The 17700-nt window shown below is 46.1% G+C and overlaps 1 protein-coding gene across 24 annotated transcripts in view; it reads left to right on the top strand.

Moving 5' to 3' along the window:
* Positions 1-17700, top strand: part of NAV1 (neuron navigator 1) — a 282581-nt gene that overhangs the window by 196113 nt on the left and 68768 nt on the right. For 2 of the 24 annotated variants that reach the window (XM_063725842.1, XM_063725841.1), the window contains exons 1-2: positions 992-2820; positions 8373-8472. The exons of 13 other annotated variants lie outside the window; for them this stretch is intronic. In XM_063725842.1, the coding sequence (XP_063581912.1) occupies positions 8387-8472 (86 nt within the window). In that variant the 5' untranslated portion in view covers positions 992-2820; positions 8373-8386. Of the gene's footprint in view, positions 1-991; positions 3053-3554; positions 8473-13771; positions 15535-17700 lie in introns of those variants that run through there. 9 more of the 24 variants (XM_063725847.1, XM_054523282.2, XM_063725845.1 and 6 more) reach the window with 7 other exon arrangements.

The following is a 17700-nucleotide window of genomic DNA, read 5'->3' as shown; positions in this document are numbered from 1 at the left end:
CTTCTACTCTGCCACACCCTCATGACAGGCAAGGTCAGGGCCCCTTCAAGGGCAGGAGCTCCCCATTGACAGGGGAGGCTGTGTTTTCATATTTGCACAAAAAACTCCCAGACAGCATTTCTCTTCAGGGCTGCTGCCAATTACCCAAAGTGCCCTGACCTGTGGGCTGAAAATAGCAGGTGCTAATTTGCATGTTACTTATTTAAGTAGCAACGCTTCTGGGATCCTGCTCCTTCCCCTATAAAAGCCCACCATAACCTCCACAAAGCAGTAAGGTAGACACTACTGTGGGACTTACCCTCCTCATCAAGAAGGAAAGAGGAACTTATAGCAGGAAACTTGCCTTCTGTCGGGTTCTGGCAGCTCAGGAATCAATCCCAAGAAGGAGGTGATTTAGAGACCCTATACCCCAGAATGCTCAATGGGGACTCAGCTGAGAGCCTCTCCCCTGAGCTGAGCTACTGGCTGAGACTTGTTCTCTTTATGGTTTGCTCCTCCAGTCCCTGTGTGAGGTGAGACACACGGGGAGGAGGGTGGAAGGAAGGGTGGGCAGGCCTCCAGGTATGAGGATGAGGGATCGAGCCACATGGTCTCTGGGGGGCTGCGAGGGAATGTTCAGGAACAGCTCAGCTCCATGCACAAGACCCCTGTCCCTCCAAGTAAACCCCTGTGTCTACCCCTTTCAGGCCTCAGATCTCCCTCCTTCCAGGCCCTCCCTGCTGAGAAAACCACGAAGGAGGAAACCTTATGGAAAGCTTACAGCTAGATCTGGAGAAAAACATCCCCTGCTGATGACATTCCTTTGGCTGAGACAAAGTCATTTTACTCAGGATTCCATGCTGGCTGAGGCTAAAGAGAATCCCTTATGGCACGTCACTGTAAGCTGTTCCCCAGATGACCCAGGCCAGCTCCAGCACAGCTGCATGGACAGAGCCTCCCTAGAGAACTCATTGTGCTCACCCTGTTTCGGATGGTGGTGAGGATGGGAGGCTCAGGACATTACCAGAACAGGAGAGCCAAGATAGGCCTTGGCCAGGGACATCATCCTGGAATGAAATGGAAGAATATGTGAGAGAGAACTATCTGCCTTGCTCTGATTCCCCCTCAGAGCTGGTCTGCTTGGGAGCTGGTGCATCTTTTCTAAGTCTTACCACCCAAACCACTTAGAACAGAGTAAAGGGAATAAAAATCTGTCTGCCCCCCATGCTAGGGGGAAGTCTGAAGGATTGGTGCTAGGATCACTGCAGCTCTTTACTCCCCTTTGATCTCAAAGCATATTTGGAAATCTTGGCCACAATATGCAACCTCAGAAACAAAGACCCTTCCTCCAACTTAAACTGTTCCATTCTCTAGAAACAGAGGTCCCTCTGTTGAGGTTTTCTGCCCTCTAAGAACTGTGGTTCATCACTCCAGAGCTGCAGCCCCAGGTCAATAGCATTGGGCAGCCAGAGTAGTAGGGGCAGATGGGCTGTGCAGTTACCCATAGTGCATTGACCTGTGGGCCGAAAATAGTAGAGGCAGCCTGCATTGCTGGGAGGACTTGGGAAAGGACTATTCCTAGGACTCAAAGCACCACCCAGACCTCTTTAAACGCAGTGAGAGCGAGGAGGAGGAGTTCAGGAGTGCAAACCTCTCCCTTAACATCTGTAAAAACTGAGGCCTGGAAAGATAGGCTTAAGAGAACATGTGACCTGAATCTGTATGTGCGGCTCAGTCACATCAAACTGCCCAAACACTAGAGACTACTGCTCTGTGGTCCCAAGTCATCTTAGTTCAGCACTTTAGGGGGCTTAAAAAAATGCTGCTGTTGTTTTTGTCGCTTAAAGAAACTGCAGGTATAATTTGTCCATTTATAAAATGTAGGCTTCCCAGTTTGCCCAGTTCACATTGGGATCGGGACCCAACCATAGACACTTAGCCCCTTCCAGGAGCCAAGAGTGAGAACTGGAGGAAGCAAGGGTGAGGGCAGCAGGCTAATTCCCCCACAGGTCTCCTTTCTCTGGAACCAGGAGACTGAAGTTACCAGGAGGACCCTCCGGGGGGAGGAACCAAATGGGAGGGCCCTGCTACTGGATCCCACTGTTTTTTTTCCTAACCAGTCAGCTGAAAATGCATCCTGGATAAAGACACAGATACTTGGGTGGCGTGACCTGTTGTTTCTCTCCCACAATCTTCCCCCAGCAAGCACACCTCACCTAATCTGTGGTCTCCTGAATGCTGGAGAGATGTTAGGCCCCACCACCTGAGGTTGTTAGGACATCGGAAGGTCGCACCACCCTACTTGGCTCCTGGATGTGAGCAGAAGGGTCCTGAGCCAACCTGTGGCAATATGTACCCCTATCGGACCTTCGTTTCCCACCACACCCCACGGACCTTGTTTTAGGCGATGCACTGACCCCATGCTCCGATTTTTAGAAATTTCTAAAAGCCTGGAAAGGAGCCAGGAGGAGGCCGGGAGGAAGCCCTCTGTGGAGAAGGTTTTGCCCAGGCCTCCCCAACTCCTTACCCACCCGTGCCCCAGAGGGAAGTGGCTCGCTGCTCACACCCCCTCCTGCCAGTGCAGCGCGAGTAAGAGCGCCCAGGGGACCGCAGCTGGCATCCCAGGGGTTAATTCCGGAGCAGCCCAGGTGGAGGTCGAGCCCTCAGCCCCGTCGGCACCTCCAGGCTTCCGAGGCCACCGGAACGGAGGAAGCAGCGGTGGCTCTTTGTCTACCTGCTCTGGGTGTTAAAGAGCCCGCTCGCAGCCTGCATCGCCGGGGCTCGGGACAGAAGTCAGCGGCGGGGAAATGGGGCTCTGTCACTTTAAGTACAGCTGGAGCCGTAAGTACAAGCCCGGGTGGTGGGGAGAGAACGGAGCGGAGGGCAGGCGAGGGTTCGGTTTCCGACCCTCCGCGTGGCCCACAGCTCATACCTTCTCGGGTGTCCCCGGGTGTCGGGCGAGAGCGGTCCTGGGGGGCGCTAGGTGCCCACCCAGTGAATGGCCGCCTGAGCCGGGGAAGATGCTTCATCTGCCCCTGCCCAGATCCGGAAGAACGGTGAATTTCCCCCGCAGGTAAGCGCCCCCACGCGCCCCCCCGGCCTCACCGCCAGACCGCAGAGCTGGGGTCGGGTTTGTGGCACCCCCCGCCCAGCCGCAGCCCCCCAGTTCCGCCGCAGCTGCAGTCTCAGGGACAGTGGGTGTGGGGTCCGCAAGAAGGAGGGTCTTGGCCGCGCTCGCTTTTCCGCCAGAGAGAGGAGTGCCTGCGCCGCCGGAGCCTCCGAGCTCCTGGACGTTTGGCTTATGGGCATTTGGGGCTGGGAGTGGGTGTGTGGAGGGCTCTAGGGAGTGGAAAGGGAAGGAAAGGAGCTTAGGCGCCCGGGAGACCTGGACGGAGCTGAGACAATAGCGCAACTTGATTGAACTTCGATGGTTGCGGCTGTGGCGCGTGGGGGCCCGGGCTATGAGGGTCGGGGGTCCTGGGGACCAGGCGGGTGGAAGGAGGAGGGGCTTGCAGCCCCAGGCCGGCCCTGCCAAGGTCACCCTAGTTCCGGAAGCTCCGGGGGTCGTCCTGGGGTGAAAGGAGGTGGTGGGAGGCGGAAGGATGAAACGGGGGAGTCAGGGGACGTTGAATTTGTGACCGTACTGCTGGCTGGATCCTTCCGAGAGAGAGTGAAGCCTGGTGCTCTACCCTGGGAAGGGGTGGAAAATCGGAGAGCCGGGTAATTTGGGGAGACGCACAGTGAGGGACTGGTCTTGTAAGGTGAGGGCAAGGCACAGAGGCTCCTTCATAAAGGGGAAGTGAGTGTAACCACAGCTGGCCCTGGGACTCTCTGAGCTGACTTGGAAACTGCACTTCCAAGGGAGAATTAGGAAATTCCACCGGCCTGAGAAAGGGGGCTGGGGTTTCTGGGTTTTTTTAAAGGGGTGGGCCGGGGAGGCTTCCCACCTCACTATTCTCACCCCATATACACACTCCTTCCCCTCAGCCTCCCGCAGACCTGGGAAGTTGGAGGTTGGGCCCTATGCCTGGTGCTGTGGCCACTCCCACCTCAAATCTCACGCAGCCCAGACCTGCACCCTGTAACATGCTCCTGCTTCCTCATATTGCTCGAAGGGAGCCCCAAGTGCCCTCCAGGGGCTCAATTGCAATTGTGCACACAAAGGTCTAGGGTAAAAGCAAAGAATTGGGCAAGGCTTGAAAAGAGAGGCATCTTCTGCCTCCGTTCCTGCCCCGCAAGACCGTGGGCACCAGGAGCCCCTTGGAAGCCAGAGGCCCGCTGACCCCAAACTTTTTTCCCCTACCACAGTATGACAGAATGCAGCCCTGAAGCCCCCCTGGAATGTGACTTGGGTCCTTGGGGTCACTTTGCCAAAATGACTGGTAGATATGGTGGTGTCATAAAAGGAACCAGTTTATGAGCAGAGAATAGACCCATGTAGGGACCTCTTACTTCAGGTGAGATCGTGGGCTGAGTCCTGGACAGCTCACTGGGACCTGGAGAAGGTGAAGGGAAGGAACTGTTCATAACCTCCTCTCCTCCCTCCACCTCTGCCACCCCAACTAGAGCCTACTTCAGATCCACATAGGGTGTGCCCAAGGAAAATTATAATTGCCACCCAAACAATATTTGCACTGCTTCTACTCTTAAATTCTTTGCTTCCCCAATGCCTGGAGGGTGTGCAAGTCTTCTAAGTGACCCCAGTGCCCTTTCTCTGAGCCTATCACTCCTTCCTACTCAACAGCCTTTTCTAGGCTACCTCATTCTTTTGAATTGATATTCTCCCCGCCTCCTTCCTCTACCCAACTCCATCTCACGGGAAACTGCCCTTATAAAGAGAGCTTAGTGCCCTATCCTGGGGCCATAGCTATTGAATACTCACCTAGCTCCTTACCAGAAACAGACTTCTGGGCAGGTGTGCCAGGGCGGGTACCTCTCTGCCATAGCCCAGGTTGAGGAGCAGGTCATGTTACACCTACCCAGCCTACTAGGGTGGAGCTGGGTTAGGCCTGTGGTTTCCTTTCCATCCAAGCCCAAGACTTTCAGGTCAATTGCTATTGGTAGGCAAGGAGACAGGGGATGTTGTAAAGTGGAGGTCATTCCTCGAACTGCCACACTTCACATATAAAATTTAACTAGTCTGGCTCCAATTCACAGAGGGGAAGCTTAGCCCAAGCCTTTGCTCTGGGGAGGGCTCAAAACTTTCCCTGTAAATGATGTTTGGCTGAGGCCAGCAGGGATCAAAGAGATGCTTACCCTCCAGGATCAGGTTTCCCTTAAACTCCAAAGGAGGCAGCACTGGGAAGATGTGAGGGTATTTGGGTGAATGACTTAATTGGCCCTCAGATATCTCCATGACCAGCTTTTGATGAGTGAGCCGTGATCAGTCCATGGCCTCTTCATTGTTTCAGAGCAGATGTATTTCTTCTCTGGATGCCTGGGATTCTTCCATCTATCATGGAAGGCTGTGCCTACAAGCACTGTTCTTGCGTATCTCAAACATTATGGTCTCTCCTGGAGACTCCTTCTCTTCCTGTCCCAGCAAACACTGTTCTTCAGTGTCTTCCAAGCGTGAAGTCCAGGCATCTATCCCATTCAGCACTCCTAGACTCCCTCCTGGAAAGAACCCTTAGCTAGAGCCTGGGGATCAGTGGGAACAAGACTCGCTCACTACGGTTGCCTCACTCAACCCACAGAGACTCCCTGGGGCAGAAGGCTTCGGCTTGGCACAAACGCAGCCTCTGCGAGAGGACAGAATGCCTAGGGACAGCCAAGCCAATGAGCTGCTTCTTGTTAGAGGGTTTTATGGGACTAGGCACACACACCACAGGCAAACCACACTTGGTGGATTAACCTCTTCCTGCAAAGCCCCTGCCCTGAGCTTGGGAGGAATGAAGGAGGGACTTAATGAGCAGAAGGCATCTTAATAGGGGGGACAGTCCGTGTCTAACATCTCAGCTAATCACCTTTTCTCATTTTAACATGAGGCTGTAAAACACAACCTGTACTAAGTGCTTTGTAACCATTTTTTCATTTAATCTTCACAACAACCATATGAGGTATATATTATTATCATCCCATTTCACAGATGAAGAAACTGAGGCACAAGGAGGTTAAGTAAACATACTAAAGATCACAGTAGTGGGATTTGTCCTCATACCTAGGTCTGTCTGACTCTAAAGCCAACCCCTAACTACTATGCTATAAGGAGACTATTCTTACCAATACCAGTTGAGGCCTCAGGAATACTAAATGCTGAAGATGCAGAAGTTGAGAGTAATTGGAGGCTTCAGCAAAGGTTTAGAGTTGGCCTGGAACTCTAGTTGGAATGAAGTGAAAATTATAATTGCCATCCAACCAGTGGGGAGTGGGAAGATTACTAAACTTGGAGTCAGCTGACCTGATTCAGAACTTACTCCACTACTAATTAGCTTTGTGACCTTACAGAGATTGCATAGCCTCTAGCCTCAGTTTTCCTCTCTATAAAATGGGTATAGCTCCTGATTGATCTACCTTACTGGGATGTAATGACAATGAGAAAATATGAAGAGCAGAATGCTTTAAACATGTGGGCTTTGATAAGTGAAATTATGACCACGTGAAGTCATTCCCAGAAGCAAGAGTCTCTCCCAAATTCTTTAAATATTTTTTTTAGCATCTTTTTCTTCCGTCTTACTAAGACTCTAATGAGGATGCCTATGAGTATAATACATGGAACAGTTCCCAGCTTAGAATATATCTCTGATTTTTACTTAAATTCTTCATTGTCCATATTCAGGTTTCTATTTGGTCCAAATTCTATGCTAATGAGGATGGCATATTTATACATTCCTGGTTCGGATAGCAATTTACATAAAAATAGACCACTTTTTAAAACTTAAAAGATGATTTTTTTTTTTTTTTGAGATGGAGTTTCGAGCCCAGGCTGGAGTGCAATGGTGTGATCTCAGCTCACTGCAACCTCCGCCTCCCAGATTCAAGCCATTCTCCTGCCTCAGCCTCCTGAGTAGCTGGGATTACAGGCATGCGCCACCATGCCTGGCTAATTTTGTATTTTTAGTAGAGACAGGGTTTCTCTATGTTGGTCAGGCTGGTCTGGAACTTCTGACCTCAGGTGATCCACCTGCCTCGGCCTCCCAAAGTGCTGGGATTACAGGCATGAGCCACCATGCCCGGTCAAAAGATGATTTTTTAAAAAGCAATTTTGTTCATTTAACCTTTCCTCCCTGACAACTTTGTGCCAGCCACTATGCTTGGTGCTGGAGAAACAGACAGAACCCTAAGGAGCTGACCTCTATTTATTTATTTATTTATTCATTCATTCATTCATTCATTCATTCAACAAACTCTAGTGAGCACTTCCCAGATGCCAGGCAAAGTTCTGGGTACTGGGGTAGAACAGTGAGCAGTAAGGCAGACCGTAGTCCCTGCATTTAGGAGCTGTTTTCTTACAATGAAAACAGATCAATCAATGTTAGCAAATACTTTAAATATGTTATTTCAAACCATGAGAAATATGAAAGGGGATAATGCAGGAGGATGCAGTCTGGTGGAGGAGGCAGAAGGCAGCAAGTAACTGTGATACCAGGTCATATGTGCAGTAACTGAAAGCAAGCAAGCAGGGGCCATACTTGGAGTGGTCCTGGAGAGCTTCCTAGAGGAGGCAGCATTTTCTTTAGGGCTTTGAAGAGAAACTAAGAGTTTTCCAGAGGGACAAGAGCTTATTTGAGGAAAGAGGGGGAAGTTTTTCCCAATTGAGAGGTTCTGTGTCATCTTCTAACTTCTCTGCCTAGACCCACCATCACTATGCCTTCATCAGTCACACAGACTTCATATCTAAGACAGAATCCTCTGAGACAAAACAACTGAATGAATTTTTCACTGCTATCTGGAGGAATCCTATCTGGAGGTCTTTGATAGTGCCACTGGCTTGTTTCCTCTGGACCTGGGTGTCAGTGTCAGCTCACGTTTAGTTCATGGAATAATAGACTGTCCTTAGGCTGTCCTTGCCCTTGCCATTGAAGCACAATCGAATAATTCTACACTTGTGGAGCATGTGTAGGATGTGACAATTCATCCTCAGCCTAACTTTCTTGAGATGCTTCAGGAATTTCCTAGAAATGCTCAATTCTTGGACGTTTACATCTTAGGAAGCCTTTATCCCATAAAGGCTCTGACTCATGATTGGCTGAGAAATATTGAAAAAGAAAGAATATCAAATATCCCTCCCACACACATGCATATGTACACACATACACAACAGTCTGGCCACTGGTCCTTAAGTATTGAGCATAACCAAGGAATGCTTGATGTAACCCATGGACTTACAAAGGATATATAGCAAGTATGAATTTCCTCACGAACCAGTTTTCCTACTTAGTGTATTGTTGCAGGTGCCATTTGAATAATGGATGAGTTATTCAAAAGAGGGGAGAAGAGGAAAGTTGTGTACCCATCTCTGATTTCCTGGGTACTGAGCTGGGTGCTTTACAGGTATTTTCTTTGTTATCTTATTTACTCTGCCAGTTACCCTGAAAGGCTGATGGTGACATGACCATTTTTCTGATGTGCGCATATGTTCAGGGAGGGAAAGTGCCTGTCCTAAGTCAGTCAGTAAGTAGTGGAGCAGAAATTCAAACCCAGCTCTGGCTGGCTATACAGCCATTCCTCCCTAGACTAAATGTAAATCTAAAGAGCTGGGTACTTTCTACAAGCTTGAAAATCAAGTTCCCTTTTGGGATGGTCATTTCCTATAAAGAAGAGCTGCTAATGAGGTTCCCCAGCCTCCAGGGAAGTTAATTTTATTGTATTTATTTATTTATTTATTTTGAGAGGGTCTGGCTTTGTCACTCATGTTAGAGTTCAGTGGCGCGATCTCCGCTCATTGCCACCTCTGCCTCCCAGCCTCAAGCAATCCTCCCACCTCAGCCTCCAAGTAGCTGGGACTGCAGGTGCATGCCACCATGCTCAGCTAATTTTTTTTTTTTTTGTAGAGGCAGGGTTTCGCCATGTTGTCCAGGCTGTTCTCTAACTCCTGGGCTCAAGCAATCCACCCACCTCAGCCTCCCAAACTGCTGGGACTACAGGTGTGAGCCACCATGCCTAGTCTTGCTTTTAGACATATCTATACATATTTTCCCCATATTTACTCATCATATGGTGATAGTTTTGTCCAATTATAAGTTTCTAGGGGCCAGGGGATTTTATCCAAGTGCTGCATATGTGGAACTTAGTAATGATCTTTTGATGATGACAAAAAATAGCTGATAAGATACCATTGTAAGAGCTAATATAGCAGTACAGCTTTGGACATACCATATTTATGCTGTGTCGTGTCACACACAGAGCCCTTCAGATTAGGTTAAATCATGTCACCTGAAACATAACAGGTACATAAAATGGAAGCAAATCCACCAGCAAGTATTTATTCATTGCCTACTATGTGCCAAGAAATTCTGTTAATCACTAAAAACATAACAAAAGACAACCTATTCCCATTCCACACTATGATTAACTTGTAATAGAATTGGGTATTTAACAGTTATTGGGGAATAACAGTAGCTGGAAATAGGAAGCAAGCAAGTCAGAAATGTAAGGGAAGATTTATGCCCAGGTCAAGGAGCAGCGCATTAGGAGTGCAGTGAGTGTGGGAAACTCATGGAAGTTCAAATGTAGACTGCATCGAAATCTGGAGAGAATGACCAGGTGCGGTGTCTCATGCCTGTAATCCCAGCACTTCGGGAGGCTGAGGCAGGTGGATAGCTTGAGCCTAGGAGTTCAAGACCAGCCTGGGAAACATAAGGAAACCTCCATCTCTACAAAAAATTAGCCGAGCCTGGTGGCACGTGCCTGTAGTTCCAGCTACTCGGGAGGCTGAGGTGGGAGGGTCACTTGAGCCCAGGAGGTCGAGGCTGCAGTGAGCTCTAATCATGCCAATGCACTCCAGCCTGTGACCCTGTCTCAAAAAAATTTTAAAAAATGAAGAAATTTGGAGACACTATTCAGGAAGAAGGGAGACTTTCAGGTATGAAGGAAGAAGGAGAAGAGCCCTGGGCCTGAGATAAGTCTTAAAGAGAATTGATGGGGCAGTGGATCAATAGGTAATGTATAAAGAAATCGGAACATATGGCCCATTCCCACTCTGTCATCTTCACCATCCTCCTGGGCCCCCATTCTCGTGGCTGTGCAGGCAGTTGCCCCAGTGCACACACACACGGTCCTGCCTGTGTGCGTGTGTGCGTGTGTGAAAGTGTTATTTTTCAGGCTTGGAACATTTTCCCATGGATTATTTTAAATTCTTCTATAAGACTATACTAGACTATCAAGTTTTGATTTTGGTGATCTGCCAACTGTACGATTTTAAAAATAGGTTTTTAACAGCTTTAAAACAGAAGTAGTATTTCTGCCAGCAGGTGGAATTGTGGCTCAAAGGCCCTGAAGGAGAACACATACTTGGGATTTATTCCTGGGTGCCATGGGTTTCTGGAATTTTGCCCCTAGACACAGTGGCGAAGACAGCAGAGGGTGTTCCAGGGTACACATCCTGGACCCTGCTCCTATTTATTCCCTCTGATACGTGGTTGAAAAGCAGTGCTTGAGTGGTTAATCAGATCCCTGGAAATGGATGCCTCACTCTTGTCTGGAAAAAGTTCCCTAATGAAATCTCTTGTTTACATTATGCTATACCTTCATGTTCTGGAAGTTTTTGCCATTTTTTCCCATTTCCTATATTATATATGTATTTGGTGCCCATAATTGGTGCTGTTTTTCCGCCATTTAAGCTTCTGTCTTCATAAATTCTAGGTAAACATCCTTGTCGTTTCCAGGCCCTGGGTTGCCAACTCAGATTCCCATGCCTGCTGTCACTGAGTGCTTATCCTGGGATCCTTCTTCCAGAACCCAGAGCTCCTTATGGCAACCCCACCGGAGTGGGTCCCCAATATATGGGATTCATGCCAAACAACTTTGCAGACACCTTCTAGGCTAGTGTTGAGCTGACCCTGGGAAAGATTGTAGATTGCCTTTCCCTGGAAAGGCGGCTCTCTGAGTGAGAAAACTTCACAAAGACTACTCTTCTCAGTGCTCACAATGTGTTTTGGAATTATTACCTTTGCAGTATATGAGCAGTATGTTAATTTATTAATTTTCCTTGCCCCATTATTAAAAGGGTCCTCCTGTCTCACTCTTACAAATTAAGTGTGAAGGAGGAGGTATATGTAATAACACCAGCTTTTTCACGTGGTTTATAGCAATTGCTTTCATCTTTCATGGGTGCATCTCATGTTTGCCATGATATTTCAAGTTGTTTCTTTTCTGGGGTTCTCATATGGAAATCCCTGGCAAAGCTGTGCTCCTCCAGCATTAGCATGTATGGAGTGTTTAGAAAGGGAGATGGAATCTGGGCTGCTGCACTTCAGTTACCTCAGCAGGGAACCTACCAGCCTCCAGCAAGCTCTACCCCTGGCCTCAGAACCTCAGGGGGCAAAAGTGGCCAGTCACGTCCTCTGTCTGAGAAACTAGCCGTGAGTCTCTTGCAGGAGGGAGGAAATCATTGCTTACTCATGCGCAACCTGGTTTAGGAGCATTCCTGCTATCTGAGAAACTAATTCTGGGAATTTGCACAGAGCTATTCATTGTAAAAGCAGCTTTGATCCCCAGAGAGTCCACAAGACCTTGGAAAAAAATTTACTGTGCCAGGGAGACAGTGGAGCCTATAGGAGCCCCCTAAAGAAGTTGGGACCCCTGGGTTTGGTGTCTGGTTTTGACGTAGTAGTCTGCTCAGGTAAGGCTCTTAGCTACCCCATGTTCCTTTTATAAAGTTGAACTAAGACTCTCTCTGGCCCAGCGTGGTGGTTCACACCTGTAATCCTAGCACTTTGGGAGGCCAAGGCAGGCAGATCACTTGAGGTCAAGAGTTCGAGACCAGCCTGGCCAACATGATGAAACCCAATCTCTACTAAAAATACAAAAGTTAGCCAGGCATGGTGGCAGATGCCTACAATCCCAGCTACTCGAGAGGCTGAGGCAGGAGAATTGCTTGAAACCAGGAGGTGGAGGTTGCAGTGAGCTGAAATCATGCCACTGCACTCCAGCCTGGGCAACAGAGTGAGACTCTGTTTCAAAAAAAGAAAAAGACTCTCTCTAACTGAGAACAATTCTACCAGTGAAATAACGTCTTAAAGTTAAATAATGCTGGCCATGTGATTTCAGCCCAATGATTCAGCAATAACGATTATTAGCCTCACTTCCTCATCCCCATTTAGCAAAAAAATTCAGAGGTGAAGCAAAGAGAAATATATTGAAAAGCAGCAAAAGTCAGAAGGGGAGCTGCGTTGATGTCTTCAGCCTTGTGAATTTCACTTTTGTCTTTCCAAAATGGTTCTGGGCATCAGACAGAGCACAACCCTTGCACCAACTTGCTCACTATTCCCTCTGACTGTGTGCCTTCTGCACACGGAGCACAGGTTGCCAACAGGCTGCTCTCAAGTGTGCCTGCATCCTTCTGCTCCACCAATCAAGTTGAATGCTTTCCTAGAATTGCATTTGCTCCCAAACCTGTTTATGCCAGTTGAACTTGGATAATATAATTATTACATAAATTGATGAAATATGAGCATAAAAAGAAAATTGTTTCCATAAAGACTATATTGGAAGTTTCAAAAGGGAAATTGCTAGCCTGGGCAACATGGCAAGACCCAGTCTCTCCAGAAAAGGAACAGCAAAATTAGCCAGGCATGGTGACACATACCTGTGGTCCTGGCTACTCAGGAGGCTGAGGTTGGAGGATCACTTGAGCCTAGGACATCGAGGCTGCTGCATTGAGCCATGTTCACGCCACTGCACTCCAGCTGAGCAACAGAGCAATTCTGTCTCCAAAATGAAAAGAAAAGAAAAGAAAGAAAAGGCATATTGCTGAGTTATATGTAGGACTTGAAAGGTTAGAGGAGATTATAAAACTCCAGAGGATTTTGCTTTCAGATTGCTTTATGTTGTTAAAATTTTGCTCTACCTTAAAGAAACTGACATTAGACTTGATAATGCACTGTAGATATGGGTGTGAAGCCTCAAGTTGGAAAAGCAGAAGTGTATCAGGAAAAATTCTATTGGTCTTAGTACTTTGAATGACACTGAGGTTCACTGGCAACTTTCTGTGTAATTTTTTATAACAAAGACCTACTGCTGCAAGGATTTTACATGTAATGAGTGCCTAAGGAAGGTATGAAAAACCCTTCCCCGGAAGTCTCCCAAAGCAGAAAAACACCCATCTGCGTGGATGACTTGGTGTATCAGTGATAGGGTAGGAATGACTGAGGTAAACTGTTCATGGTATGAGAGTTGACCAAGTCAGGGTGGGGAGTGGAGGAAGCAGGGCAGGTGGACTTGGTGCCTCTGCCTCCCTTTGAAACAGAGCAGCCCTGTGTTTACCTGTTTCATACATTGAGGACTTCTGGTTAAAATGTTAGTAAAAACGATTGCTCTTCTTAAAAAAGGGCTTGCAAGCTACCAGATTAGGTCTTTTCTATTTCTTTCTCCGAATCTATATGAGATCTAAATAAGCTCTCCCCAAGTCAGACAGAGGACATATTTTTAGTGCCTAAGTCATAGCTTGTATTTACTCATTTTCAACTTTTTGGAGTAATAATTGATGAAATTTATATTTACTCACACCTACCACTTGGTTGATGCCCAAAGGTGCTGTCACCTCCCAATCTCAGAAAGGCAGGCAGGAATTTTTGGCCTGCCTGCCTTTCTGAGATTGGAGGAGGGCTGGAGGGTGGGGTGAAGTTGTGAGGACCCCTTTTCTAAATTGAGAAGTGGTCTGGATCTACCCTATATCAGAACAGGATGGAAGAAAGAGCAGGATGTTTTTATTTCTGTCTATTGCCTGAAGGCATCTCCTCTAGAAACAAAACCAGTTTGATTTTGATTAACTTTCTCTTCTTTTAATTTCAATCTTCCTTCTTTTGACTTCTTTAAGGATTATGCCAAAAGTCCTAGACTGATCATAAAGCCTCAGAACAGGAATTTCACTCATAGTTGCCCAAGAAAAGCATGTTATACCAAAAGTAATTTCCTAGCCAGTCATTTCCTGTGTTCTCAAAATTGTTATTTTTCTCTAAGATAGGTATCTTTAGATAACAAAAACTGTTCTGCCTCCCAACCTGGGGGAGGTGATGTGGCAAGAGGCATCTTGAGGAAAGCATATGTAAAAGAACATGTCAGAGAAGCCAGGAAAAGGATTGATGTCCTGCTAAGTATATGTTTGATATCCAGCCCAGGTTGGAGCACATTTTTAGCACTGAAGAGATAAAGCACCTAAAAATCTAATGCTGACTTTGTCACTGATTTGTTCCACGACTGAGGACAAATCTTCCAGCCTTAGTTTCCCTCCTTTGAAGAAGAATGAAGTTCACTGGCAGTTGAGAGGCACATAATGGGTATGAGACAGTTTAGAGAGAATGGAATTTTGTCTGAATGGAAAGTGCATCAGTAAGGATTTGTTACAGAAATATGGCAATCCAATCTCATGGGGTGTTGAAAGCAATAACTGGTTATGAAAATTGTCAGGTATTAATATTTGCAAAGCACTATAGATACTTCAATACCTGATTCTGTAAAAACTGAGTAGAACATCTGCCTTTCAAAAATGTTTGGTAAAGCTGGCATTTACAGGTTAAGGTTTGAGAAGTTTAAATCCTTTCAGTTCCCTGTTATTCTTTCCTCCATTCATTCTTCATCTGTAAGTGGGCAGGATGTCATGCCTGGGGCATGTCATGAGTGGCTTTTTACCTTGCCTGAACACCTGTGTATGGTTTGTTTCTCTGGAATAAGATCTTTACTTCATCCACTTATTGTTTAAGAATTAAGATTCCTTTTTCTTTTCGTTCTTTTTTTGTTCAAAGCTTTGTAATAGGTGAGAGATGTGCTTACTTTCACATGCATGGAAAACTCACCCGTAAAAACGAAGGTCTTTCACAATGCATTAGCTGGGTTTTCTCTCCAGTGCTGACCTTTGACCTCCATGCACAATGTGGTATTCAGCTGTCCTGTTCTCTGAAGTGAAAACCTTCAGAGCCCTCAACAAAGATATTTCACCAAGAGTAAGCAGTCCATGAACTAAATGACTTAAGATAAGAAGGCGGTTAATTCTGAAATAAAGATGAAGGCAAGAGGTCTATAAAAATTACAAAGCCCTCCAAGGCCGGATCACTGATCCCCCCCATGGTGAGGGTGACAACTCAACCTTCCTTAAGACCTGAATTAAAGAGACAAGTGAACTTTCTATTCCATGGAATTTCTAAATGGATTTCTTTGGACAAACCTGCCCAGTGTTCCTTGGTAGTATTAATAAAAAGAGTAGAGAATCTTAGTGGGGGAGGAAGCTATTCAGAATGTATGAATTAAGAGGGCCTCTTGGGAGCACTTCTTTTGAAATCCTTAACAAGCACTCTTATTCTAAGGATCTCAAGCCCATTTATGAGCTGGTTGGCAAGAAAGAAAACTTCACAAATAACACATGGTCCCAGTCATCACCTTAGACAAAGTGCTAAGAAGGTAACGGATTACAGCTTTGCCTTTTTTTTTTTTTTTTTTTTAATTGCTCTGTAGAAATGTAAAGAAAGACTTAGGCTTAGGAACAAGCTTTGGGTGTTTAATTGTAAGGTTCGTTGAGGAGAAGGAGACAGAGAGGCGAGGTAGGGAAAAGTCATAATTTGGTTTACACAAAAAAAATCATTTCTAAGGGCTGTGTTCAGAATATTTGTCTGCCAATTGTGCAAAGACATCCAGATTTCCATGGTGTGAGGAAACTGTTCTTTACTGCATCTACCTCACAGTGGTAACTTGCAAATTTTTCCCCCATGAAGCTTTATTTTTGGAGACCACTGTAATTTACATGTTGGGACCTATTATTAACTGCTAGTTTTGCACCGTTATTGGAAATCTTTACATTAGGAAAGAATGTAGGGGTTGTTTTGGGGGGAAAGAGGGACTCAAATTAAAGGTTACCTTGTATAGTATCTCAGCTCTGTCTGGGATCCGAGAATGAATTAGAAACTCACATCCCCTAAGCAAAGAAAGCTTTGGAAGGAAGCTTCCCAAAGGAAACTTCTCTAAGGAAGAGCATTCAGATATCTTAGAAGTGGCTTTTCAGAGAAAAAACTATCACATAAATACTTTTAAAATGGTCTATTTTGGAGCCACTGTGGCATACATACTGCAGTTTATCCTAGGAGACAGGATTGATGAGCCCCTGTAAGAACTACATTGCATATTTCATAAATGGAAAAAGCAGAGGCAATTGTGCTATATTAAATTTCAGCCCATAATTGGGTAACTAGAGAAGCCCCCTATTTAATTAAATTCCACTATCCACTGTATGATAGGAAAATTTGGTGACCTTATGTTTGACTACTGTCTGGGATTGAAGAGTGGTTAAAGTTGGTATAAGAATGTATAGTGTATCTTTCAAATGTCCTTATTAGAGAAATGGATTGGGGGTAATGTTTTACCTTAATAGTGCTTCTCCAGTGATTCCTTCAAAATGACAGTGCTCAACTCAAACACCGTGTGTTTTCATTGGCTAGGATAAATGTTTTCCACAGAAATGACAAGGCTTCAGGCTCTCAAGAAGCTCTCATCATGAGAGGTCAAACGATTTTACACACAAACAATTCCACAGCACATTCTGCATCCTCCTTGCAATTTTTAAGCTGTGCTAGGCAAACTCCACGTAGGAGGACATTCCAGAAACACACTGGGGGTTACATAAAGGGCTGGCTTCTGTTTGGTGGGTAAATGTGCATATGATTATTGTTGTTACACAAAAGAAGGGACCAATAAAGTCCTGATGTGACTTTCCCAACTACAGAAACCCAAGAAAATTCTTTGCCAGAAGTAGATACATTGTCATTCTGACGGCAGATGACTACCCAAAGAAGGGGAAAGTGAAGGAAAACTGGAATCTGGGAACTTGCAATGGGATAAAGTTGCTTTGAAGAAAGCACTTAGCAAATGTTGTTTTTCCATATTGCCTTCTTTCCTGCCGCAGACCCTAAGATTCTCTAATCACGTCTGTTCTGGGGAAAATATTTTAATATAACCCCTTGATTTGTTCAACAAGTATTTATTGAGAATCTGCTCTGTACCAGACCCTTCCACCCAACCTCTCATACGCTATACAGGAAGATACTCTGCCATCACGTTTGCCAATGGGACAGGACTCCCAAGGGAATAGGTAGAAGAGGAACACCAGTAAGTCAAGAGCCACATATAATGAAAGACCAAAGTGTAAAAGTTAGGCAGAGGAAGAAGAAGGAATCGGGATAAGCAGGAACAGAGAATGCTGTCACTGAGGCTGACAGAGGGAAGAATTTCAAGGAGTGACTGACAGTGTTAAATGCAACGCAGAAGTCAGAAAGGATGAAAAAGTCCTAGTTGAATTAGCAATATAGAGATCTTTGGTAACCCTTGCCAAAGAGATTTCAGTGAAGCAGTGGAAATGAAAGCCAAGTTCCAATGAGTGGGGGAGTAAATGTGAGGTAAGGTGGAGAGGCGATGAGTGTAGTAGTTGAAAGGAGAGACAGCTGGTAGCCTACAAATGCAGGCGAAAAGTTCTCTCCATGTGGCTCATGAGTGATGAGGCAGCAGGATCAAACTAGACATAACTATCTCCTGCTCTATCTGCTTTTACCTTTTTAATCCTATGATCTATGCTAGAAA

The sequence above is a fragment of the Pongo abelii genome, chromosome 1, assembly GCF_028885655.2.
Source record: "Pongo abelii isolate AG06213 chromosome 1, NHGRI_mPonAbe1-v2.0_pri, whole genome shotgun sequence".
Taxonomy (NCBI): Eukaryota; Metazoa; Chordata; class Mammalia; order Primates; family Hominidae; genus Pongo; species Pongo abelii.
The sequence above is the reverse complement of the archived record's forward strand: the minus strand, read 5'-3'. Positions and strand labels throughout refer to the sequence as shown.